A 27803-nucleotide genomic window follows, 5' to 3' on the forward strand; every position below is an offset into this window, starting at 1 on the left:
TTAAAAAAAAATAAGATTAATTCAAATATCCTTCCTTATGTTCAAATTCCCATTATGCCATTTTCCCCTAACCTTTATTTCTTAATTTTGTAGCTTTATCGTTCGTAGTCGTGTTGTATTTGTATGTCTTAGTTTTTTAAAGATCTGCACCTTTCTGTGTCATTATTATACATATTGTCACATACTATTCTAAAAAAAAAAGATTTTCCCTGGCGTAAACTTTAAAAGACATAGTAGATGAAAATGTATGTGTATGCAGTGTACATCAGATAAAACAATTAAAATCTGAATTCCATATAAAAGATCATCAATGGGTCGTATTTATATTCGCGTTACAAGCGCCTGTGATCTTATAGTCTCGCATATATCACATAAGTGGGCGTGCCCATTATCACCACCCCAGCCAAAATAAACATCAGCCTAGTATATCTATTTAAATGTCTCATTATGTGTCGTATACGGATGAGGTTTAGACATTTGCGAAAAAGGACGGTACTAATTTCAATTCACCTTTTATCTTCCATGGTTCACCTGCCAAAAAATGAATGTGTTAAATTTATTCTTGCGAACGAGGATTTGCCGCCATATTGGAATTAGTCCACGTTGAGCTACCGGCATGATATGCGTTTTGCCTCGAAACTGAAGCTTGCATCATCTTTCATAAAAACAACACTTTGTCATAATTGCCCTACCCGCTGTTTCACAACTACTGATCAGTTGTTCAAGTTACCAGCAAATTGGGGCTCTGGAAAATCTAGACGAAAGCTCGCGTTACTAAAGCTAAAGTACGGAGAAGATTACCTGAAGTTCACGATGTCCGGAAGTGAAGCTGTCAACTTGGAGGAAATCCTAGCCCCTCTCAGGATCGCTGTCAAGGAGCAAGTAAGTCGAATCTATATTTTGCAAATAATTAAAATTCGGAACTGTCTAACATTTCCAAGATGAAAAATGATGGGAGATTATAAAACAAAGCGACAATTATACGCAATATGGTTGGGACATTCGGGGTCGTGGGGCCGAATGATCAGCGGGAGGAGGCCTTGCTGCAGTTTATGCAGCTCTCTTGGTCGTGGTATACGTTGCGGGGCGATGGCCGCAACGTAATATCAAAATAGCTTGAGCGGCCAATAAGAGCTGCTAAACTGCAGCAAGAGGAGGCCAAACTACAGGACTGTATTCAGGGCTAGGTTGGGACACAGAAACTTGACATGTCAGCCCTGAAGTTGACCTCTAAGCTCTATTGATCGTCGACAAGTGCATCATAACCCTGTATTTAATGCCGAAAACATTATACAATATGATTAACGATTTTGTTGACAGATTTTAAACCTATTTGGCGTACGTAACGCATTATATCCATCCATACATTAATTATGACGGCTGTTAACTAGCATATAATTTTTCGGGTGACTGAATAGGGAATATTAAATTGTATTAATAATATTCAATGACTTTCTTTGCCAACTCATAATAGTTCTATAGAATCAGCAAGACAAATGAATGAGGAATGTTTTAATAATTTAATTTTGGTGTTCAGTTATACATGTTTTTTTATTGCTGTATTTTATTGTATTTGGACACCTGTCAATCAAATTATAAAATTACACATAATTTGTGTCAAACTTGTATGATCTTAATTAAACCATGGCTTTGAGTATAATAAAGGAAAGATTGTGACCAGACTTTATGCAAATTGCACTTGATTAATACTGTAAACCGCTTAAATTTCGTGGCTAATGTTCGCGATCACAATCAAACTTCACACATGATATTATACATATGCACGTCAATTTGTTTGACGATCTGATTTAAGATGGCCGAATGGCGGCCATTTTTGTGCTAAAAATCATCAAAATCAAGCATTTCCCAGCTGTTTATAGATGGATTTTGTTCAAATCTTGTATATACGTTGGACATTATAGGACCTTGATGCACAACATGTTGTTTTACGATCTGATTTAAGATGGCCGAATGGCGTCCATTTTTGTGCTGAAAAATCCTAAAAATCCAGCATTTCTCGGCTGTTACATTATGTTACATTATGACATTATGGGCCCTTCATGCAAATAATTTTGTTTTATCAGATAAAATTCAAAATGGCCGGCTGGAGGCCATTTTGTTTTAATGAATGTGGTTCTCGTGCCATATCTCTGACTTGTTTTGACTGATTATGTTCAAATTTTAAATATTCATTATACATCATGTCATAGATAAACAGATATATTGGTTCGACAATCATATTCAAAATGGCCGAATGGTGGTCATTTTTGTGCTAAAAAATCATCAAATATCAAGCATTTCTGGCATTTATGGATGGATTTCAGTCAAACTTGGTACATACATTAGACATTACTGGTTCCTGATGCACGTCATTTTATTTGTCAGATTGGATTCAAAATGGCTGACTGGCGGCCATTTTGTTTTAATGATTGGGCTTCTAGAGCCATGTCTCTTAAATGCTTTGACTGATTATGTTTAAATTTTATATATTCGTTATAAATCATGTTATATATATACATGTATTCAAAATGGTTGATTTTGAATGCTGTTCCAGAGCAAAATCTCTCAATATGGACAAGTACTTGTTTGACGATCAGATACAAATGTCAATCATTTTAATGTTAAAAAATCATATTTCTGACATGGTTATATTCCAGCTATATTACTATAAACAAAACTATATATCTTAAATTTGATAACTAACGGGGACTGTGCCATGCATGGTATAATGTAGTACAAAAGATAGTACAAGGAGACAACTTTCATACAGTGTGTACAGTGACTTGGTGTAACGGTCAAGTGCCGGAGCCTCGATCTCACCTTTATTCCAATAACCCGGATGTGACATTACGTCATTAATACAACGTAAATAATACATAGGAGTATCGACATATAAGTATAATATTGGTAGATACTTGGACATTACATCCCTTCTAACCTAGATAGAAAGTGTCACAAATAAAGTGTTAACTGTTACACATGCGCAAATATCAAACTTTATATAAACTAGTTTCAAACTTTAAACTCGATAGAAATGTAAGCAAAATCATGAAACGAAAAGGTTTGACTGACAGAAGTTGCGTCTTTGTTATTGTCAATGAATAGTGTCACTTTATGATAGTTGAGCGTTCAATTGTTCTGAGATAACAAATAAACATCAAGAGTTCATTAACATCAAATATAAGAGTTCATTACCATTGAATGTAAGAGTTCAATAACATCGAATATAAGAGTTCATTAACATCGAATATACATTTGTAAGAGTTCATTAACCTTCAGTAAACAAATGTTTACGTTTGTGTCTAAAACAATAACTGGTTAAATTTGAGGTGAGAGGTTACCAGTACGTCACCTCTAAGGTAAATCCTCAGCATTTACCTGCCTTACTACACTGAACATAATCTTTTAAATATGAAGGTGGTTGACGTTGGCGTTGCGGATGATCACGACGTGGAACATTCGCAGGTTGACTTGCAGAGCTTGGCGGAGTTGAATCTAACAAAGTGGACTCTTCAGTTTCGTCTTGTTCTGCTTCGCCTGTCTTGCCGTCATGTTCACCCTTCAACACTTTGAAACGAGATGAGCTTCTGGTTATTTTATGATCACCTTTCATCGCGGTTATCATGGAACCATTTGTATCTGTAACTCTATATGGATGTGTGATGTATGGGGTTGTATCTTTTCTGATGTACCCATCCCGTTTTATCAGCACAGTATCACCCACTTGAATTTGCTTCTTGTTAGTATTCTCGCGATTGTCCGCATTTAATTTCATACGTGTTTTTTGTTCCTTATCGCATTGACGTAGCTTGCTGTCAGCATGGCTAGGTGTGCTGATTTCCGGTAAACGTACTCGCATTGGTTTTTTCAGCAATAATGATGCGAGTGGTACACTGGTTGTCGTGTGTGGTGTGGCTCTGTAGTTACGTAAGAATCTGTATAACTGTTGTTTCCACGCCTTGCCTTCAATATGTGCTATGCGATATATTTTCTTCATGGTGCGCATAAATCGCTCGACCTCACCGTTTGCACGGGGCCATCTTGGTGTTATTTTGCGATGCTTGAAACCAAGATCTTTTGCAAATGCTGCAAATTCAATGCTGGAGAATGGTGGGCCGTTGTCAGAGCGAACTATTCTAGGTATTCCAAACAGCGCAAATATGCTATCTAGTTTTGGAATAACGAATCTAGATGCGGTTGAACTTATTACCTCTACTACGGGGTAACGGCTGTAGTCATCAGTTACCACTAGGTTATGTCCACCATTTGGTAAATCACTGAAATCAACGCTGACTTCCTCCCATGGACCCTTAGGTAGCACTGACATTTTTAGTGGTTCGCGTCCACCTTCCACGGTGTTCAGTTGACATGGAGTACATGACTCAACAGTTTCTTTCACCATATTATCGATTCCAGGGAACCAAACTTTCTCTCTTAAGAGCTGTTTTGTTTTAACGATGCCTTGATGGCCCTCATGTGCAATATTGATGATTGCTTGTTGTAGATCTTCAGGTATTACGATTCGGCTATTGCGAAGTAGTAGGTCGCTGGATGAATGTACTGTTAGCTCATTTTTCACAGCGTACAGACATTTCAGTGTGTTTTCCTCCTTTGTATTAGTAGACTGTGAGATAACTTCATCCCACTTGCCAGTTTGTAAGGCTTGCATGCACAGTAACAAAGGTGTATCAGTCTTTGTCGCTGCTTGGATGTCTTCAATCTGTACTGTTTTAGGCGTAGCATGCTGTATGATGGAATTTATGTGTTCTTCAGCCATTTTCTCTTCCCTGCTGGTTGGTTTGACAGAAGATAGTGGATGTCGAGACATGTAGTCTGCTGGATTAAGTTTTCCAGGTCGGTATGACACTTTAAAATCATACTGCTGAAGTTTGAGAATCCATCGTTCTATGCGTGCTGGAGGTTTTGCAGTTGAACTGTTGAAAAGCGGTACTAAGGGCATATGATCGGACATCACCTCAAACTTGTGTCCGTATAGGTATAAGTGGTAGTGAAGCACTCCCCATGTCACCGCCAGGGCTTCTCGTTCAACTTGTGAATATCGTTGCTCAACAGGTGTTAGAGATCGACTGGCTAGTGATATAACAGCAACACTGCCAGTACTATCACGCTGTGTAAGAATAGCACCCAGGCCAACTGGACTTGCATCTACAAGTACTTCTGTCTGTCTGACTGGATCAAAGTAGGCCATTTTACAGTTGACTGAGATCTTGTCTTTGATTTGTTACAGTGCTTGTTCTTGTCGCTTTCCCCATTTCCAGGTCACGTTATTTTTCGTAAGTTCACGAAGTGGTTCAGTAATGGTTGCCAAATTTGGAATGAACCGACTGCAGTAATTCGCCATGCCAAGTAGACTCTTTATTTCTGCTACATTTTGTGGTCTTTTTGCTTCATTTAGCGCTGCAACTTTCTTGGGGTCTGGTGAAACTCCACCCTTACTGAATACATGCCCATAAAATTTGACTGTGCCCTTGCTGAATCTGCACTTCTGCTGATTTAGTGTAATTTCACGATCACGGAGTCATTTGAGACATGCTTCTAGGTTGGCATCATGACATTGCTGATCACGACCATATATTAGTATGTCGTCACTTATGTTAAGTACTCCCTTCAAGCCTTGCAGTGCAGATCTAATCATATTCTGAAATACTTCGGCTGCTGAGCACACACCAAAATTAAGACGTTTATATCTGTATAAACCGTTGTGTGTTGAGAATACGGTTAGATGACGAGACTCTGGAGCTAACTCTATCTGATGGTACCCAGAGTTCAAATCAAGTTTTGAGAACACAGTTGCTCCATTTAAGTCAGCAATTATGTCATCAAGCGTTGGTGTGACATGGCGTTCACGCAATATTGCCTTATTTGCTGATCGTATGTCAACACAGATCCGAATCTCACCTGGTTTTTTCGGCTTTTCTACCACGGTTATAGGTGACACCCATGGTGTTGGCTCATCTCCAACCCGTTCAATAATATCTAAGTTCAACAGTCTCTGTAGCTCTTCTTCTGTCTTTGCACGAACATGAAACGGTACCCTACGATGTGGCTGTACAACAGGCTTTACAGTTTTGTCTTCATGAAGTACACACTGGACTCCTTTCAGTTTGCCAATTCCTGTTGAATCTGTCACTATACTTTGTAACTATTTGGTCAGTAAGTGATTTGCCTGGTGTAATCTGATATGCAATATACACTATACTCAGCTTGGATGCAGTAGTATATCCTAGTAATGTGTCTCCATTTTTCTTGGTTACAAGAAATTCTGCTACAGTGTTATGGTCCTTGTATTGCAATTTAGCATGAAAAGTACCAACTATATTTAACGGTTCACTGCTACAATATGCGTATACATTACTGGTGCTTTGCATGTGCAACTTTGGTTGGTTTTTCAGGTGTTTGTAGGTTTCCAGACTCATTAAATTCACAGTAGAACCAGTATCAATCAATGAAGCAATTGGTGTCTGTTCTATGTATAATGTTATTCTGGGCTGACTGTTCGAATATTGTGTCACAGTAAAGCAGTAGTCATCGTCGGAGCTACATGTGTAATCACATTGATGAACAGCTTTGACGTTTTCTGCTTTTTCAGACTGCTTTAATTTACCCTTTGAACGACAGCATTTCGCATAGTGATTAAGTTTACCACATGAATTACAAGACTTGCCTTTTGCTGGGCATACGGTATCGTGTGGATAGCTTCCACCACAATTATAGCATTTAGAAGATTGTTTAGTCGACTGTTTATCTTGCCGAGACTTGCCGTTGCGCTGTGGACGGTGTCGTTGTTGGCGATGTTTTCTGATTGTATTCACTGAAGTTGCACTCGCACTGGGGACGTTTCTTCCCTCCATTCCAGTCGCTTGAACTTCAGACACTTCGAATGAACGAGCAGAACTTAATAAATTATCGAGCGTAGTTTCCTCCCTGAGCGCACGACGTCTGAGCCGGGCTGAGGTGCAACCACGTATTATTTGAGATTTGACCTCTTGAGATTTATCGGTGAAATCACAAGTGTTCGCCAAACGTTGTAAACGAGTGTGAAATGCATCGATTGACTCACCACTGTTCTGCATGGTATCTCTGAATACAAATCTTTCATATTCAATGTTTCGTTTTGGTGAGAAATATTCTGTTAACTTGGTTTTGGCAGTTTTAAAATCGCTTCCGGTTTCTGATAGCGTGTCAAAAACATCGTCTACTTCTTCACCCGCCCAGTGTAGTAACAGCGTGCGCTGGCGCTTGTCGTCTGTGATGTTGAAAGCAACAAATGCATTTTCTACCCTGTTCAGGTACTTCTTCCATCTTGTACTTGTTGTTGTTGGATCGGAGTGAACTGGGAACATCGGTAGTGATGGTAAACTCTCCATCCTCGTCGCCAATATAATGTAGTACAAAAGATAGTACAAGGAGACAACTTTCGTACAGTGTGTACAGTGACTTGGTGTAACGGTCAAGTGCCGGAGCCTCGATCTCACCTTTATTCCAATAACCCGGATGTGACATTACGTCATTAATACAACGTAAATAATACATAGGAGTATCGACATATAAGTATAATATTGGTAGATACTTGGACATTACACATGGCTTGTTTTTAATGGGGGGTTTTCTCCACCAAACCACTTAAAAAATTCACACTTTAAGAAACTCTAGACATGTCCATACTGATTAATCGCAACGTGTCACGAAAAACAGTACTGTGGCTATCCGCTAAAACGTTCCTATTTCACATGTTGAAGGTGTCTTGTTTTTTTCTTTGTTTCAATAAAATAATAAAATCGGCACTGTCAAATGAAAAATCTGCTTAAAAAGCCATGATTTTGAGATGGATAATCACTTGTCGTGTTACAACCGAACGGTATACTCATGCACTCTTCTCTTCCAAGCATTTACAATGTGGCGATTTGTTATTCGAAATCCTGATCGTCAAACCAAGCCCGGGCTTTCTGATCAAAAAAGAATCGACAATGATGAAGAAACCACACAAGCAAATGAAGAAGTAACTCCAGTTTTAGAAGCTCTTGGGCCACATGGTCAAAAGCGAAAACGTGGACACTATGAATTTTACAGTTCCAAACTCTGTGCGAAGATCGGCAAATACGCAGCCAAAAATGCCAACTCAAAAGCAGTGGTCTTGGCAAAAAAGGTTAACGAAAGTCGGTCCACCATGAAAGATTCATACTTAATAAAAAAGAACTTTGAAAGTCAAAGCAGCCTGTAACTAGCATGCCACATGCAAAACGGGACCGACCACTTCTGTTGGGCGAACTCGATTTAAGAGTTCAGCAATACATTAAAAAGACTAAGAGACGCGGATGGCATCATGAACAGAAATATCATTGTGGCCGCTGCACATGGTATTGTGAACATGGTCAGAATCATTGCTTTGTCGTATGGGATTCGTTAAAAGGAAAGGCACAGAGGCGGCTAAAAAATTTTGGCGAACTTAAGGCATCATTCTTAGAACGCATTACAGAAGCCGTGTCAAACAAAGCAATGCCTGCCGAATTAGTGATCAATTTTGATCCAACTGGAGTCCATATCGTACCCGTGAGCTCATGGACATTGGCCCAAGAAGGAGACAAACAAGTCCCGATTATTGGGTTAGAAATCATCAGAAATTTGGTGTTTCCATGGCCGGAAACTTGATTCCACTACAAGTGCTATATAAGGAGAAAACCAGTCAATGTCATTCGAACTTCAATTTTCCCACCGAGTGGGACATTTACCATACAGCTAACCACTGGAGCAATGAGGACAGGATGGTGACAATGTTTTCCTTCCACACATCCAGAACATCCGTAATCAACTTAGCCTGCCAGGTGAACAAAAATCTTTGGTGATATTCAATGTTTTTCGAGCACATCAAAGCAAAAGTTTTTTACAGAAACTCCGCGATGGTGGTGTGATACCAGTATTTGTTCCTTCTTGTTGTACGTCGGAGCTGCAACCTCTGGACCTCTCATTCAACGGCAAATTCAAAAAGGAGGAATTTAATGCATGGTATGCTAGCAAAGTAGTTGCAGCTTTCGAACGTGGAGAAGATATCGGGCAAGTAAATGTTGATTTGCAACTGTCTGTTATGAAGCCCCTACATGCACTTTAGCTACTATGCGTCTATGACAATCATGAACTCATCATAGATGGATTTGTTCAAATCGTCCATCAAGGAAACATCAAGGTTTGAACATTTTTGTGACAATAACATACTGGTACATTTTTTGGACAGCTACATTGTAAATTTATTAATTTTAAGAACTGACATTCGTAGTTGACTGCTACATGTATGTGCAATAACACAATAAGACACTACTAGTATTTGATCATTACTGTAATTTTATTTCTTTGTCATTACTAATATTTATTAGTAGTATTTATTTATTTATTAAAATAAAATTACCAATAACTTTATCTCTGGCTTGTTTGTTATCGTTTTTCACAAAACATGGCCATTTTGTTCACTGTCCCCATCATGTGCCATGTAAACCATACCATTGAAACCCCTTAGCTTGGTAATTATTCGCGAAGACTAAAATTTGTTGAATGCAAAATTTAAACGGTTTACAGTAGTTTATTTGCAATTACATTGTAGGGCATTCTCCACCAGTTACTAGGTATGTAACTATGGCAATATGCATATTTTCTGAAAGCTGGTACAATCCCAGGAATTATGCAGTTTTAAAACACCAAGTGTTATCACATGAAAAATACAAATTACAGTACCAGGACTGTGCATTGGTCTATTCGATCACCATATTGTCCTCATGCGTATTAGCAATTTTCTTGTGATATTACCTCACATTTTATTACATGTATGTGTATTACAGGGAGATATTGTCCGTAAAATGAAAGAGGAGAAGGCTGCTGAGATTGATATTAAAAAAGCTGTCACTGAATTGAAAGCCAGAAGAAAGGCTTTGGAAGACAAGGTATGATACATATATTCTCACATTCAATTACTGTTTTATTGAACAAAAATCTTTATATTAATTAGTCCCCGTTCGAACGTAGTCCGAAAACGGGGACTTATGTTTTGCCCTGTGTGCGTCTGTGTGTCTGTGCGACCGTGATCACCTGTATTTCAAACATGCATGGACCGATTAAGTTCAAACTTCACTCATACATCACACATTATATGGGACATATGCACATGGATTTGTTTCATGATCCGATTAACGATAGTCGAATAGCGGCCATTTTAAGGCTGAAAATGCATTGAAATCGCACATTTTCACCATTCCGGACCCAGATCTCAGTTATGCATGGACGGATTTTGTTCAAATTTGGTACATACATTAAACATACCGTAAAAACCCTCAAATAAGAGCCACTTTGTAACACTTTCATTTCTGGGTGGTGCTTATTTGAGGTAACATTTTGACAACTTTGTAGCCAGTGGCTCTTAATCCAGGGTGATCAAACTTTTTCATTGTGAAATGGGGAAGGGATAGGCAAACACACACACAACCAAAACAGACAAATAATTATTAATGATGTATCATTGCAATTAATTTATTCTGTAAAAATACTGTTATGGGAATAACAAATGTCAAATAAATAAGAACGGCTGCTGGCTGACCGTGCTGCTTAGCGTACACGACGATTTGACGTTTCACCGACAATGTGTAGTGATGCCTGAAGTCATGTTTCACTGACAATGCGTAGCGATGCCTGAAGTCGGATTTGGTAGCACTCTCAGTGTCTGACCCACACTTGTACTTCCGTTGTACAATTGTTTACCAAGTCTGGTACGGCAAACTCCAATTTTTTTCTTGAAAACTGGGAATAACTTGCGTGGCTGTGGCTGGTGTGGTGGTTGATTTGGTGACGATATAAAATAGTTTCGATAGAATTTATCTGACCAGCAGCGACAGGAGCATGGAACGAATTATGTCCAATCATTTGTATTTATGGCAAAACAATAAAGAAAAACACGTTTTTCTATAGATTTTTACAGCTTGGGTACTTGGGCATTGTTTTAATTGCGCTAGACGTCTGAAAGTACAGCTTTGGTTTATATATTTCCTGTTTCATAATCAAGCAAGCTTATAATGATATGTTAATGATATTCACGTACTTCACTGTCCAGGCAAACGGGGTCAAACTATTGCCCCACCCCTTTATAACCAAATACGAAACGATACCGAGAAAGTAACAATTACATGTATTAAAAATAATTTCCTGTGACCAATCGGAGAGACTAAATCATTTACGAAAGCCCAGGCCTATTACAAGGCATTTTCTAATTGGTACAAGTCCAGATTATTTTCAATTCTCACAAATAGCTAATTTAAATATTTGGGTCAGGCGGGTCACGTCAACTTCGCTTTGCTGTATTAAAGACAAGTTGATAGCGCAAATTTGTGGAACTAATCCATTCGACTTCAATTTTGATTATTTTCGGCAAGAGAGTCCTCTCCAAACTAATGCCAGTTATTTTGTCACTTCCCTGAACATTTTGTCTCGAATCACCCCAAAACGAACGTCTCAAATGAAATTCCAAAAATAACCCAAAATCACGATCAGCGAGAGTGGGCTGCGTAATCATTACATTCTCACAGTCGGAGCTAAGTCACGATCCCTCAAACGTTGCCAGGACGGGATTAACACCTCTGTTTCCCCACACGCTAACCAAATTTCCCCCACGCTAAGGAAAAAATCTGTTTTCTATTGACTTCCTGTTCTGGTCCGTCTGTGAGAAAGTATTTTCGATACCTCCAATTTTCTGATAAAGGCGTTCTAAAATCGTGACGTTTTTTACTTGGTTATAAAGACAACATTGGCAATGAATATCTCAACGTGTCCTTCGGTGTTTCGGCAAAAAACATAGTTACTACTAAATAGTTTGTGAATTGGTTGATTGTGTGTCAGAAATTTAAAATAGACAAATTGACAGTCACATTCACGCTCTCAATGTATTTCTTTCGTCTGTAATTTTTCCGTTCTCAATTATACTGGACATCAGGCAAGCTATGGGGATAATCTTTATTTGTCTCACACCTTCTGTGGGGCAATAAACAATGCAGGGTGAAAGTGAGGCACGACAAGCTTGTGTCTGCCTGATTGTAAACAACCGGGCGGCTGGCACTTATTCCTAGTTTCTTATTGACAAAACCACTCAACCCTTGGTGGCTCTTAATGGAGGGTCAAATGTAACAAATTTTCACTGAGTGGCTCTTAATTGAGGGTGGCGCTTATTTGCGGATTTTTACGGTAGTAGGACCTTGATGCACGTCATTTTTTTTCCAGATCTAGTTCGAAATGGCCGACTGGCGGCCATTTTGTTTTAAAGAATTCAGTTCTGGATCCGTATCCGAGACATGTCTGGATTGATCAAGTTCAAACTTCACACACACATGGTACATCATGTCACAGATAGATATGTGCATTTGTTTCATGATCCGCTTAACAATAGCTGATTGATGGCCATTTTAAGGCCGAAAATGCATCAAAATCAAGTATTTTCACAATTCCGGAACCGGATCTCAGTCATGCATGGATGGATTTTGTTTAGATTTAGAACAATGTGTTGTACATATGCAGGTGCATTTCGTTCATGATCTGCTTTGAATGTATATGTCACTCAAATATTAAAGGAACGGGGACGTGTCATTGACAATGACTTGTTTTATTTATAATGTGCTTTATGTTTACATCATGCATGTATTATAAATTCGTCTATTCATATGCACATAATAGTATCTATGTAAAATGCATATGAACTTTGAATTGAGCAGGCCTGCATACTGGAAGACAACACAAGTAATTTCTTTTAATGTTCCAGCAGGAATATTTGTCACAATGTTTGTTCCAATCCTAAATCCATTATTTTATCGATACCAAACTAGTTTGGCACCATTTGTATCTTTGTTAAGAATTCATACTGATTATATGCACATATTTTGTACAATGATTGTAGTACTTTGCATATTAGCACAGAATAATGACTATATATCCACAAATTTGAGTCCTCATGCATTTAATACTCTTCCATAAATTTTTGAGTGTGCAAGAAATATTCTGCCACATTTCTAGATCAATTACATTCACACTTTGTACATTATAGCTAATATTATCTTCTCCTTTCACAAAGGAATTAGCCTTCCAAGCCAAAGATGATAAATTTGATCGAAGTAGAATGGAAGATCTGTTGAAGAGAAGGTTTTTCTATGATAACTCATTCGCTATTTATGGAGGTAAGATCTGGTGACCTAGATATTGCTAAAACCTCCACCCCCATCCCACCCCACGCCTTATATGAATATGAGAAGTGTTAAGAATTGGTAACCTAGATATCGCTAAAACTTTTGCCTCATGCCTTAAACACAGTGATATGAGAGGTGGTACGATCCTGTAACTTAGAAATTGTTAAAATCTCCAAACTAATTTCTGGTTTCAGAACAGAATCTTCCATTTGATATACCGATAGTAATAATGTACCGATAACTCGATAGATGCTTTCTCTGATGTCTGATGTGTGTTACGTTTTGGGAGTTTTTATTTACGCCTTCCATTTCTTTAACCTGTCAATATTCATTATTTTTATAACAACGTGTATCTTGCATGTGTTGTAGGTGTTACTGGTTTGTTTGATTTTGGTCCAGTGGGATGTGCCATGAAAACTAATATATTGAATCTATGGAGAAATCATTTCATAATTGAAGAAAGTATGTTGGAAGTTGATTGTTCAATGCTGACTCCTGAAGCCGTACTGAAGTAAGTGAACTCCTCCCCCTTGCCATCCTTTATAGTGTTGAATGTGTCATTTTATTGTCATCACTGCCATTGTATGCTCACACGTATCCATCCATCTCTCACTCAGTAAGTGCAGCAGTAACATATCTTACAAATTTATGATGCTTTGCTCCAAATCTGTACCTAGTTACTCTCACTGATTGGTAGAAACCTACTCATAAATGCAAATACCCAGAATTCATTCATTTTCTAATAAATTATACTCCCGGTTTAATATAATGATATTGACCAGCCTAATCATTGAAAAAAATGTTGATTGCATTTTAGTGGATAGTGGCCGTTTTGTCAGTATTATGAAACTTTTATAGATGGCAATGACAAAGATATGCCATATCTCAAATTGTAGATTGGTGACATAGGCTGAAAAAATTATAGCAAGTTTCTCAATATACGTTACTTTAAGACACAAAAGAATGCTATAAGACCATAGCTCTATGATTTTACATAATAAATTAATGAACATTGTCATGCGCCAATTTATGACCTATTTTTTCAACAATTATTAGTATGCTTCTACATGTACCTTAATGTAGATTTAATAATGAACTAAAGTGAGCAAGCCAAGATGATGTATCATAACTGACTTCAAATTATTATCAAAATATAATTGCAGGGCTTCAGGTCATGTGGAAAGGTTTTCTGATTTTATGGTAAAAGACTTGAAAACTGGAGAATGCTTCAGAGCTGATCATCTACTAGAAGGCAAGTCATAGAAATAATATACTGTATTGTATATTTGTATTGCTAGATATGATTATTAAATATGACGTACTTACTGTAGATCTAGGACATATTGCATTTAAATAAACACAACGATTACATTACATCACTGTTTTAATGTCAGAAAGTGCCACAAATTTCAGTGCTGTGTCTTTTTATAATTAACATGTGTTTTACCGATGTAGAACCATGTTCACTGCATTGTATTTGCACTCAAACTACTATCTTGTAGTTTATCTCATTTTAATGTGATCTCTTTGCAGCACATATGGAGAAGTTGTCAATGGATAAGAAATGTACACCTGAGAAAAGAAAGGAGTATGAACAGGTTGCCAGAGAGGTGGACAACTTTGATCAAGAAACATTAGGACAGAAATTGAAGATGTACAATGTGAAATCTCCTGTGAGTGGTAATGATGTCAGTGACCCCATTGAGTTTAATTTAATGTTTAGTACGTCGATTGGTCCGTCTGGTATTATTCCAGGGTAAGTCAAATAAAAACAATTGAATAGTGGGGTACATCAGTGAAGGCAGTTTAAGTTATGCTGTAAATACCCATCTTAACTTTAACCCTTTTCCGGTCAAGTCATTGAAAAACGGCCTTCTATTTAGGTTGCTCAGACAGTCAAGCGTTTATAATACGTTGTATGGAACCTGATATTTTACACTTGTGAAATTATGGAGGGAGAGAATTTGTTTTGATTCCGTCAAGTCAAATATATTAACCAAGTAATAAAGAATGTAATTCTATACACTTGTCTGCTCATTTCACTATTTTACCGTGACAATGCGACGTTTGCGACGACGTAAAAAAAAAAATGCCTTGACCACATTGCAAACTGCAGCATTACAATCGTATTTGAACGACACGATTCATGATTATAACGATAGTAACATATTTTGACCAGCTTGGCAAATAGTCCTGGCACTTAGAATGAATAGCATGACGGATTCTAACGGCTGAGCTTGGAATGTCGGCAATCACCAACGTAAAATGACCGGGACAGCTGGTGGGAAATATTCAAGTCCACGTGATTTCACCGTCTGAGCTAGCATATGCAATTCTATGTGTATGCAAATTGTAACCAATCCGTGTTCGAAAAAATAACATTTATTTACATAACAATAAATATTCAAATTGTGGGGAGATGCAGTCTTGTGGACATCTGGTCATTCAGTATAAATATGGCCGAAGAAAGTGAGATAAAGCCTAGACTCGCAGTATGCCTACTTTCCAACACGTATGTTAATATGCCGTATTATACAGATAGACAAGAAGGAAACTGAAGAAAACGCGTCAATCGTGCAGTGGCACGGGGAGTGATAAGTTTGACATTGACACAACAGATTTTTCACCAGCAAAGCGTGGGAAAAGAAAGGAATCCAAAGCAAAGGAAAAATTTGACGTCGGTGAGTTACCAGCCGAACGTACCACGGCAACCAGTGATAATAGTCCACTCAAGAAAATGCGTAAAAAGAAAAAGAACAAACGCAAGTCGGAGACTGTCTCCTCTGTCAATGAACATGCGATTACAGAAGAAAGCTTGCAGGACTGCGGGGGCAAACTAAGGGGCAAACCAGGAGGCAAACGTAAATCGAAGACGAACCGTAAAGTGGTTGAATCGCCAGTTGCCGACAAAGCAGATGCCGAAGAAACTGGAGTTGGTAACGCTGAAATACAACGTGCCGTCGAAGATGTGATACAATTTTTGCAAGACAATGTTTGCGATTTGGAACCGTTGACATCAGCCACAACTGCCAACACAGAAAAGCAGGGGCCTGAACATATCGACCCAGCGAGTATGCAACAAAACGTCGATGTCACCAAAGAAATGGTTCAAGAAAATGTATGCGATACAGAACAATCAACACCTGCGAGTTTCCCCGAAAAACAAACTATTAAAAAACGTGTTGTGTATGCACACGCATCGCCAATAGACACGCGTGATGATGAACTTGTATTGAACGAAAAAACGGGTGAGCTACGACACAAAATACCAGATGACGATACAGATTCAGAAATCGATGAAGATCGTGCTGAGAACGACGATTTTTTAGAGCGACGTTACCCACCTGTACTCGATAGCGACATTGAAATTGAATCCGACACAGAAATTGGTGCTACATTCGATTATGTTGCCTCTGGCACTGGTGAATGGAGAATGGCCACGGAGGAAGACGGCGATATATTATCCAGTTTTTGAACACGAACCTGGACCAACTTTCGAACTGCCTTCATATGCTCGTGAGGTGGAATATTTCTACAAATTTATCCCACCAGAACTGATAGAACTGGCTTCCATCGAGACTAATAAATACACCAAATATCATCAAAAATACATTGCAAAAAAATTAAATGCCAGCTGGTGTAATACAAATTTCAGTGAAATGCAAGCATTCTTTGGTGTGATGATATGTATGGGTGTTGATTACAAATCAGCAGTCAACGATTATTGGTCGAGTGACCCCTTTCTGCAGAATATGGGAATTGCATAAGTAATGACTCGGGCCAGATTTCAAATGCTAATGCGTTATTTTCATTTAGCTGATCCGGTAAATGACCCACGGCGGGATCCTGACATTGAACGTCGTCGTCAACGATCAGAGGCTGACTCGTTGTATAAAATCAACTCGTGGCTGAAACCCGTACTCGAAAATTGTCGGCGATACTACCAGATGGGACAGGAAATTTTGATTGATGAGGGTATGGTTAGATTCAAGGGACAGTCCAAGTTTAAGCAGAGATTGCCCCCACAAACCCGATCGCAATGGCTTCAAAATATGGCAGGTGTGCGACTCGACAACGTCTTACATTGCAAACTTTGAACCATATTTGGGGGTGAAATATAAAACTACAATTGAGGGGAGAAAGAAAGAAACTGGGACAATCAAGAAGACAACACACCGGTTGCTACAGCCCTTCACAGAAAAAAACCATATTCTTTTCTGTGATTCGCTTTTTACGTCAGTTAACACAGCCCTTGAATTACAAGACAAGAAAGTGTACATGGTCGGTAGTTTTAGCAGACGAAATCGAAAAACCATGCCGGCGCAATTAATTCCTGAGGGGAAAAGCAAGAAGCTGAAATTGAAAATTGGTGAAATGAAAGCAGCAACTAGACCGGACGACACTATCAATATTACTGCATACCAGGCTGACAGCGCACAAATATTGATTTTAAATACAGTCTATCCCCCACTGGCTACGTCGGCAGAAGCAGTAGGTGACGAGAGACACGTGCCTGTATCGTAATGTTATAGACATCACATGGGTGGCGTGGATCGTTTTAACCAAAGGTGAAAATACTATCACATGGGCAGAAAAAACAATCGTTGGTGGATCTACATGGCCTGTTACCTCATAGATGTTGTATTGGTCAATGCTTATGAATGTTTCAAGGCATTGAATCGCACGACTAAAGTTACGCACAAATTCTTCAATATCCGCACAGGTAAACAACTGATTGCTGGACACTGGAAGAGCAGCCCTCGACATCAGGCAGACGCATGGGAGCAGCCCGCCGGGGTGGACGACTAAGAAAGGCATACAACAAATAAATTTGGGACTTATTACAACGTTACAAACTGTACAATAGTTTGAGTTGGTGAAAATACATTATCGTTAATTTAGTTTCATGCTCACTCGGTATTTATACGTTTTAATGTCAGGATAGTTCATCGGGTCTAGTCGGTGGAAATACGTTTCTGCGTGAGTATATATACACGCCAAGTCCCTGCAGTTACGTTCTCGCTAGTTTGTTTTATTTCAAGTCGTTAAATATACGTTGAAATATACGTTGCAGTGTGAAGGTAACCCCGATCAAGTCGTTGCTGTTATGTTCTCGTTCGTTTTAGTCTCAGTTTGAGTCGTTAAATATACGTTGTAAGTGTGGGATTACTAGTACGGTCAAGTCGGTTAATATACGTTAGAGCTTGAATATAACATCAGTCAAGTCACGGAAAGTACGTTGTAATATGATACACATGTAGTTCAAGTTGTTGAATATATGTTGCAATTTGAAATGTACGCTGACAGGTCGAGTATGTCAAACACGTTTTCCCCTGTACATGTCCCAAATATCCCCATACTCGCGCGTTTTTTTTCTTCTTACTTCGAACTTGCATTCATGTAGTGACTTGCTTGTAATGTGTTTTCAATTAAGCAATATTTATTTCAATGTTTAACATGTGTTTATTGAGACTGTACAAAGGGCAAAACATCGTTACTTAACAACAGTAAAAAATGTGTATTGAAATAAAACTGTGATTTTTTTTATACGAGAAATTGTTGTCCATAGTGGTAATGAAGTGTGTATGCGAACAGATTGCAAAAAATGTGGAAACTGTGGTTGATACAGTCTGTTAACTATGGCCTATTTTTGCAAAAATGTCTGGCAGGATAGCATGCACAGATGCTGGCTACTGGAGTGCATTGAATCATGACAGTTTTTCAACGACTTAACCTGATAGCCTGAAACTCCCCTGACCTGAAAAGGGTTAACCTGTATGTGCCCCAATATCTACTGTAGTCAGTATTGTTCTCAAGTGTTCATGTCATATTCTATGAGAGAATGTGAGAATACAACGGTTCATAGTTTCATTTATTTGACATTTCGTTTTTTAAGCCATTACTTTTCCTCACTAAATTTCAAGTTTGCTGAAGTCATTTGCTACGTTCACACGACAGCATTTTATCGGAGCCCAACTCGAGCCAGCAAAAATGGCCGTGTGAACGCGTTCGGCTCGAGCCAAGTTCGGCTCCACTAAACGCTCGGGTTGAACTCCGATAGGGTTGAGTCCCGACATGGCTCCGATCGTGTAAACGCATCGGGGCCCAACTATCGGAGCCGAAATCACGCCCTCAATCGTCTTCTTCGAGTAACCTCTCATTTCAATTATGGCGGAGACAACATCTTTCATAATTTCACGCAATTTCCCGCTTGAATTAGAGGTACCCGTCCTAGTGTATTGTAATGAATCATTGCAATAGATTGATTGCTCATCATTGCAATAGATTGATTGCTCAATGGGAAACAAAAAATGGCGTACGAAATTATGCAACAAAAACTTGAAAGAACGACTGAACGGAAACTTTTTAAAGACACTATTATATAAAAGATAAAAATCGTAGAAGCTATCGCGGTATGGTGACGTGTTCCTGGCAGGTTTAGATTCTTCCATAGTCCCTCTATGATAGATAGAGAGAATCTGTGATTCTTCCTCGTAGTTTAGATATCACTACAGTTGAATAGTTACAAAATGGTAATTTTGCATGACAATAACTTGAGCGAATAGGCTGTATTAAACGTATTTTAGCTGCCGTGTTTCCTGTTTATTCGAGATACTAGTACCAAATTTAAAATACCAGTCATTGTCTTTTCTACCTCCATGGTCAGGCTCCTTTTTCTCCTAGCTCAACAGCATCATGCCATGTAAAGAAAAAACACAAGCATGACACTAAAATCGTTTTCAGTCACTAATTATTCAAGGGCACTGTTCCGCTCGGCTCTGATCGAACTGAATCTAACTCTGGCAGATCTCGGCTCTCGTTCGGTTCCCAACCGTATGAACGCATTGTAGATAATCTCCTGTTAATCTGTGGGAGGAGCAGTAGTTCGGCTCCGATAGAATGCTGCCGTGTGAACATAGCAATTGTCACCTTGTTTATTACTATTTATTCATAGATTTTTGGTTGATATTACCCAAATATTTGTATTTGTTTATCTCTAATACAGCATATATAACCTATATCCTCATACATGTACATGTGCATCAACCAACCAGTCTATATTATATCCCTCCTCAATCATTATGCTTAATTAATAGCTAGATTTACAATAAGCAAGGTTGTATTAGTTACTTTCTTGGCTAAACATATGATGTTTTATACTGATATACAAGTAGTGATTGTGGATATATTACTTTTATTTGTAGATTTTTAAGGCCAGAAACTGCGCAAGGAATTTTTGTGAATTTTAAGCGTTTATTGGAGTTCAATCAAGGAAGGTTGCCATTCGCTGCCGCACAGATTGGTAATGCATTTCGTAATGAAATCTCACCTAGATCAGGTCTTATACGAGTCAGGTAAGTCATAACATATCACAATGCATGGTTAAGGTAGCTACTTACCAGCATACAAATCACAAATAACACATACTGGGATTATGTTATGACTTGTTATTACAGAGAGTTTACGATGGCTGAAATTGAACATTTTGTTGATCCAAACCATAAAGACCATCCTAAATTTGAAGATGTGGCCGATCTAAATGTCACGTTGTATCCTGCCAAAGTTCAACTGAATGGAGAGTCACCACAAGTATGGAAAATAGGTGATGCTGTAGAAAAGGTGAAGGAATTCATACATAATATCTCTTCTTCCACTTCTTGTTATGTAATCAATACAGACGGGCTATCTTGATTAGATTCTATTCTTACCTAGGTGTGTGGTGTTTTCACCAGTACGATAACTCATTGTATTCTATTGACCAGCTTGATTGAAACTGACAATGTGAGACTATCAATTACACATGTGCAATCCTGCAATTAAAGATGGCCAACTGGTTCTGTCATTGTCATATCTGAATCAATAATATCTGAGAGACTTTGCTCATAGAAAACACCTATAATGTAATGTATGCACTTCTCATAGAACAAATATGGTGACTGTGATTAATTTAATTTGTGTATTTAGCTTACCTGTATGCGCCTGCATTATATCGGTCATCTACTTGTATATGTGGTTGTTGTATGCAATCCTCACACTCATAGCTATGACTACAAAATATACCTCCATCAAGACGTTAAAATTAAAATACACTACAGGCACTATCCACTGTCAAACCATGGCAGTCATTGACAGCATATTTGTGTGGTTGCAGATGACGTTCCTGACAAAGTCAAAAATTAAGCAAGCCAAGAGCCAAATGATTTCCAAGATTTTGCCAGACCTTTGCCCAACTTTCTTGCATTTTTCCCCCAAGACATTTTGACCCTTAATTCAGGCCAACATCATCACCAAAAGGTCATCAGAGTTCTGAGGATATGGTAGTTCCCTGGAGAAAATGGGCCTTTCTAAAATGAATTAATAACTATGAAGAAATTATAAGATTTTATTTTTCCTGTAGTTTAAAGACAACTCAGACTTTCCAGACCTCAAAAACTCCAAAGACTTTCAAAGGATTGTTTTTGAACACTATGGAATCTGTCTTTCCCATCATGTGCAAACAATAAAATTGAAACATTCAGCAATGGGTTACATTGCCAGTACACAGCACTGAATGCTACCATGTCAAGGAAACTGTGTGCAACCACATACCGAAAGTATATTTTTTATTTTATTTTAAATATTAATAATTAATAATTTTGTTTTTCAGGGAATAATTGCTAACAATGTATTAGGATACTTCATGGCACGTATCTATCTATTCCTCATGAAAATTGGTGTTAAATCTGACAAGTTCCGATTTCGACAGCATCTTGATAATGAAATGGCTCATTATGCTTGTGATTGTTGGGATGCAGAATGTAAAACGTCTTACGTAAGTACAACCAAGATACACTCATGTTTTTTTTCTCAAATTTCACACATTTTATCAGAAAGTAAATAAAACTTGTTGATTTTGTTTTCTGTAAAGTGTCTAATTGAAACAAAGGTAATTCAATATTCTGCTTTTTTTATACATCTGAAACTAAACACACTAGAATATACTTGTCCGTAAAGCGATGTATCGATGTGTTCAAAAATCTTTCAATGTCTTCCTTATTTGGAAATTGTGCGTCATGTTTACGTCACATGCGAACACTTTCTTTTGTTTACTACAAATACAAAAGTAAGATATTTTATTGTGTTTTATAATAATGTGATTTGTTCTGTATACTAGGGTTGGGTAGAATGTGTTGGATGTGCAGATAGATCTTGTTATGATTTAAAACAGCATACAAAGGCTACTAAAGTACCGTTAGTTGCAGAGAAGAAATTACCAGAACCAATATCCTTTGTCATGTTTTATTTATAAAATCCAAAATTTTGAAACATTAATGATTGTTAACCTTGTTCAGGCCAAGCAAGACGAGGTGAGGTGAGTTGAAGTGATAGCATTTAGTATGTGACCTCAAGTTTTGAATTTAATTTGAGTTGGGGTAGCCAGCCAGCCAAGTTGTAGAGGGGTTTGTTGCTTGAAATGATGATGACCAGTGTTCATGTCATGTCCGTGAATGGGTAGCTTGAATATTTAGAAAACGGGGACTTATGTTTTGACCTCAGTGTGTCCGTGACTGATTATGTTCAAATTTTTAATATTCATTATACATCATGTCATAGATATACAGATATATTGGTTTGACGATCCTTTTCAAAGTGAGCAAATGGTGGCTATTTTTGTGCTAAAAAAATCATCAAATATCAAGCATTTCTGGCATTTATGGATGGATTTTGTTCAAACTTATAACATACATTAGACATTACAGGTTCCTGATGCATGTCATTTTATTTTTCAGATTGGCTTCAAAATGGCTGACTGGCGGCCATTTTGTTTTAATGATTGGGCTTCTAGAGCCATATCTTTTAAATGTTTTGACTGATTATATTCAAATTTTATATATTCGTCATACATCATGTTATATATATATAAATATATATATATACATGTATTCAAAATGGCTGATTTTGAATGCTGTTTCAGAGCAATATCTCTCAATATGGACAAGTACTTGTTTGACGATCAGATATAAATGTCAATCATTTTAATGTTAAAAAATCATATTCCTGACATGGTTATATTCCAGTTATATTACTATAAACAAAACTATATTTCTTAAATTTGATAACTAACGGGGACTGTGCCATGCATGGCATGTTCATGATTGTTGTCCATTTCTTTTCTTAATGCGTTATGTTTCTTCCAGTGTTCAACTAATGTTGTACTATGTTAAAACAACATCTGTGAACCTAAGCTGCATTTTGACAAAGTCCGAAAACAAGGTGCATGCCTCTCCAACTGTATTTGAACATGCTTTGCCCGATTTCATTCAAAATTCATACATACATCATGCATCTTGAGATGCATGTACATGTCTATTAGTTTCACAATCTGATTAAAGATAGCTAAATGGCAGCCATTTTAATGTTAAAAATACATCAAAATTGAGCATTCTGCCATTCTGAAACTGAATCAGTCATAAATTGGACAATATGGATTCTGATGCATATCAGTTTGTTTCTTTAAATCAGATTTAAAATGGCAAACTGGTGGGCATTTTGCTTTAGAGAATGCTGTTCCGGAGCTAAATATTCTTCAATATGCCTTGATGGAAATGTTCAAAGTTTATATATATTGTATCGGTACATTATGTTGCATATGCATACTTATTAGTCCCCGTTTGTACGAAGTTTGAAAACTGGGACTTATAATTCGGTCTCCGTCTGTCCGTCCGTCTGGAGTCATACCTCAGAATCTTTTGGACCGATTCCGTTCATTCTTTGCATGTGCCTAGTACTTTATATGGGACATATGCACATGCAGTGGTTTAGCGATTCAATTCAAAATGGCCGACTGGCAGCCATCTTGTTTTTTGAAAATGTTGTTTTTTGGACATGCTTTATCAGTTTTCATTCAAATTTGGTACATAGATTATACATGTTATAATATATAACACATATAATACATATTATAATAATAATACATGTCTATGACAATTTCTTTCTCAATTGGATCAAAGATGGCCAACTTGCAGGCATCTTGTTTTGTTTTTTATGTGTGGTATCTTGGACATGCTTTGTCAGTTTTCATTCAAATTTGGCACATACTTTATACATGTTAGGATACATGTCCAGAACAATTTGTTTCAAAATCGGATCTGACTTTTTGGCCTTAGTACTATATTTCCAAGATTTATGTACCATTTTCATTCCTATTTAGCACATACATCATACATGTCATAATGTTTCATAATCAGATCAAAGATGGCTGAATAACGCCTGTTTTTATTTTTGACCATATTACTATTATATCTCTGTCACCCATTGATATTTATTTAGCATGTCATAAATGGATACGTGTACATGTCAATTCAATTTGCAATTTGATCAAATATGGCCAACTGGCGGCCATCTTATTTGTTTAAAATGTGATAACTTGGACATGCTTTCACTTTTGATTTGTTTTTCTTTGCTGTCTTAAACCAGAGGGGTCATCACGCAACACGTTTTCGAATTTGATGTGAATAAATAATCTGTTGTATAAGCCACTTGGGACTCAAGGTTTCAAGGACACGCTCACGACAACCCGTTCGCTTTAATATGACGAGCACAAAGAGACCTTTCAAAAATTTAACGGGGACTGTTTCATTTTCAATGATTTGTCAATTTTTTGATCCAATTATAAATGGTGCAATTGTAGTTTTTTTGATGTTTTGCTATTCCTGATCTAAATCTTGGTTGTGCATGGACATATTCGGTTCAATCTTGCTATGTTCATTAAACTTATGGGACTTGAATGTATGTTCCTTTGTTTGTCAGATCAGACTCAAAATGGCCGACTGGTGGACATTTTGTTTAGGTGAATGCAGATCTCGAGTCATATTTATGACATGCTACACTGTTCATGTTGAAATTTTATTTTTGAACTTGAACTCACAGGGACTATGTCATGCAATTACTTGTCATTTCTAAATTCCTTAACAATTCACACAAGACAATTAATGTTGTTGAAGTGCAACCACAGAAAAGTATAATTGGAAAAGAATTCAAGAGAGAAGCCAAAGCAATCATGGAGTTTCTCTTGTCTTTCAATGAATGTGATGTTGAAGAATTGGAATCAGCGCTTAAAGAGAAAGGGTAAAAGTTAACATTGTTGTCTGTGTATTGCATTTCAGCAATAAGCTAATGATATAAATTGTTAGATTTCATAATGTAGTGTTAATGTTTGTAATGCCTTAATTCTCACTATGTCTGTACTGTTTTAGGGAAATGATGTATAAAATAGACGGTAAATCTTACACAATTAAACCCAACATGGTGAACATCAATAGATGTCAGAAAAAAGTACACGGTAAGCAGTTTATTTCCCACATGACTGATTGTCCATTGCTATTTTCTGCAACCATTCATGTCATTATTCTATCATCAGTCCAAAGTCCTAAATTAAAATATTTGTTATCATACAGTTTCTCTTGTGAAGTACTACATCTACCCATACTGTTTTACTCTTTTATGTTTCATAAAATTGTGATGATATCGTATTTTATTACAGTTGAAGAAATCACCCCCTCTGTCATTGAGCCATCTTTTGGTATTGGACGTATTATGTATTCTATATTGGAACATAACTTTGCATGTCGAGAAGGTGATGACCAGAGAGGCGTAAGTATGCATTTTATATTTGATTTTGAGACCAGATATACCAACAGTAAATGTTTTCTTTCTATACCCTCATTGTCTGAATGTGTACGTGACCATGACTATATTATCAGTAAACCAAGTAAACACACTAATTGTTTAAAGTGACATTGTTGCTCTACTCTACACCTTGCATCAGCACTAGAGGGGTGACATGTCATGAAAGTGCATTTTGATGTTTTGTATAATTGATGACTGTACCATGTGTTGCACTACCATGTGCATAAATGAGTTTTGAGGAATGTCTGAGATTGTAGTATGTTGTAGAAACAGAATTAACACTAAAGAAGAATTGATGTTCTGATAATGAGCATCTTTACTAAATACAAAATATCATGTTGTTTTGTTGTACTGGCTTCCTGCTGTGTTAATATTTGGCTCTCTGTGTATTTCATCCCAACTCAATCTACTGTACTGTATTTTAAATAAATATTAAGTGATGATACAAATGATTGTTTCACTGTTTGTATTCCTTTTTTTAGTACTTCACATTGCCAGCAGTGATTTCACCGGTGAAATGTTCTGTTCTACCACTCAGCAACAATGACCAATTCAAACCATTAGTTAAACAGTTAGGTGAGTAATTAATCTGTTTATATGTTGCCAATCTACGTGTTATCACATAATATGAACTGCCTTACTGTAATATGTTTTATTTTCCTAACAATACATATCTTGTATTTGTAGCATCTAATCTATCCAAGTTAGGAATATCTCATAAAGTAGATGATAGTTCTGGTTCAATAGGACGCCGTTATGCACGAACTGATGAAATAGCGATACCATTCGGTATCACTGTGGACTTTGATAGTTTGCAGGAACCTTATACAGCAACACTGAGAGAACGAGATTCAATGCAACAGATACGAGCTCCGGTGAGTCGCAAGAAACATTTTTTTGCTATGTCTGTATTGGTTTTATGTAATCACATGAATTGTAACAAAGGACTCTTCACTCTGGTACTCTGCTTTGGGTCTGTACTAGTGGATTGCATCTGCATGTTTGCACTGATATTATTTTTGATTCCTATTCTGTAATTTGCAGGCATGTTAGCTGGGTTAATTACACTATGCTAGACACGTGTGATGTAAAACTGGCTAATTACATTATAATTACACTACACTGCTAGGAGAAAGCTGTGATATATAACTCAAATCACAAATGAGAATAAAATGTGACATTTATCTTGACCACACATCATGATTTATATATTTCAGTTGAGTGAATTACCAGGCATCGTGAGTGATTTATCTACTGGTCAACGTGTATGGACGGAAATCCTTAAAAGTTACCCTTTATTTGAAGGACAAGAATCAGTGACAAAGTCATAAATCACACTATTTAGTATTTATTAACTTTTCAGTGCTGATACAATTAAGTGAGCAGAATGCCATGGAAATGTGATTCATAATGGCTTTAACATGCAGATACCCTAAAATATATAATTCATTACTCTACTGCTCAATAAAATTTTATAAAATTATTGTATATTTCATCTTTTTTTTGCTTTTATTCAAATCATTGCTTCCTTTTGTGTGCATTATTTTGAGAAACTTATAAATAGTGAAATTGTATTAATTTGAACATTCATCATCATCATCTTTATTCATCATCATCGTCACTCATTGTTTTTTACATCTTTATTTAAATATTCAACAAATCAAGTGAATTCACAAATTAGTAACCAATGAATGAAGAAAGGAAAACAATGATTCCTTCTCACTGCATATAGTCATGTACATTTAAATCCAGACGTGTGAATTGTTTGTAGGAGGCTTGAAACATTGGATGGGTTTGTATCATGCAATCATTAGAATGAAATAAACATTTCTGTGTGCTCTTCACGTGAATTCATCACTAAATACAGAGTTGTTAAGACTGAAAATTGTAACTGTATTCAGGGTATGA

At 37.2% G+C, this 27803-nt stretch overlaps 1 protein-coding gene across 1 annotated transcript; it reads left to right on the plus strand.

Annotated features, from left to right (window-relative positions):
• Positions 1–580: 580 nt before the first annotated feature.
• Positions 581–27757, plus strand: LOC100375045 (glycine--tRNA ligase-like). The gene is made up of 16 exons (XM_002739557.4): positions 581–882; positions 9849–9950; positions 13115–13217; positions 13596–13737; positions 14390–14478; positions 14760–14982; positions 20432–20581; positions 20684–20846; positions 21874–22038; positions 22381–22488; positions 25189–25334; positions 25463–25548; positions 25750–25859; positions 26378–26471; positions 26583–26770; positions 27113–27757. Exons 1-16 carry the CDS (start codon positions 622–624, stop codon positions 27224–27226), a joined length of 2244 nt encoding a protein of 747 aa, XP_002739603.2. The 5' UTR covers positions 581–621; the 3' UTR covers positions 27227–27757.
• Positions 27758–27803: the final 46 nt, after the last annotated feature.

The sequence above is a fragment of the Saccoglossus kowalevskii genome, chromosome 6 (genome assembly GCF_978046115.1).
Source record: "Saccoglossus kowalevskii chromosome 6, keSacKowa6.1, whole genome shotgun sequence".
NCBI lineage: Eukaryota > Metazoa > Hemichordata > Enteropneusta > Harrimaniidae > Saccoglossus > Saccoglossus kowalevskii.

What these genes read in the sequence shown, in the direction of transcription:
- LOC100375045 (XM_002739557.4), top strand. Translation starts at nt 622, where the DNA reads ATGCGTTTTGCCTCGAAACTGAAGCTTGCATCATCTTTCATAAAAACA. An exon ending in GAAAGGCTTTGGAAGACAAG is followed by an intron (nt 9,951 to 13,114) that starts GTATGATACATA and finishes CCTTTCACAAAG; the next exon opens with GAATTAGCCTTCCAAGCCAA. An exon ending in TCAGGTCTTATACGAGTCAG is followed by an intron (nt 20,582 to 20,683) that starts GTAAGTCATAAC and finishes TTGTTATTACAG; the next exon opens with AGAGTTTACGATGGCTGAAA.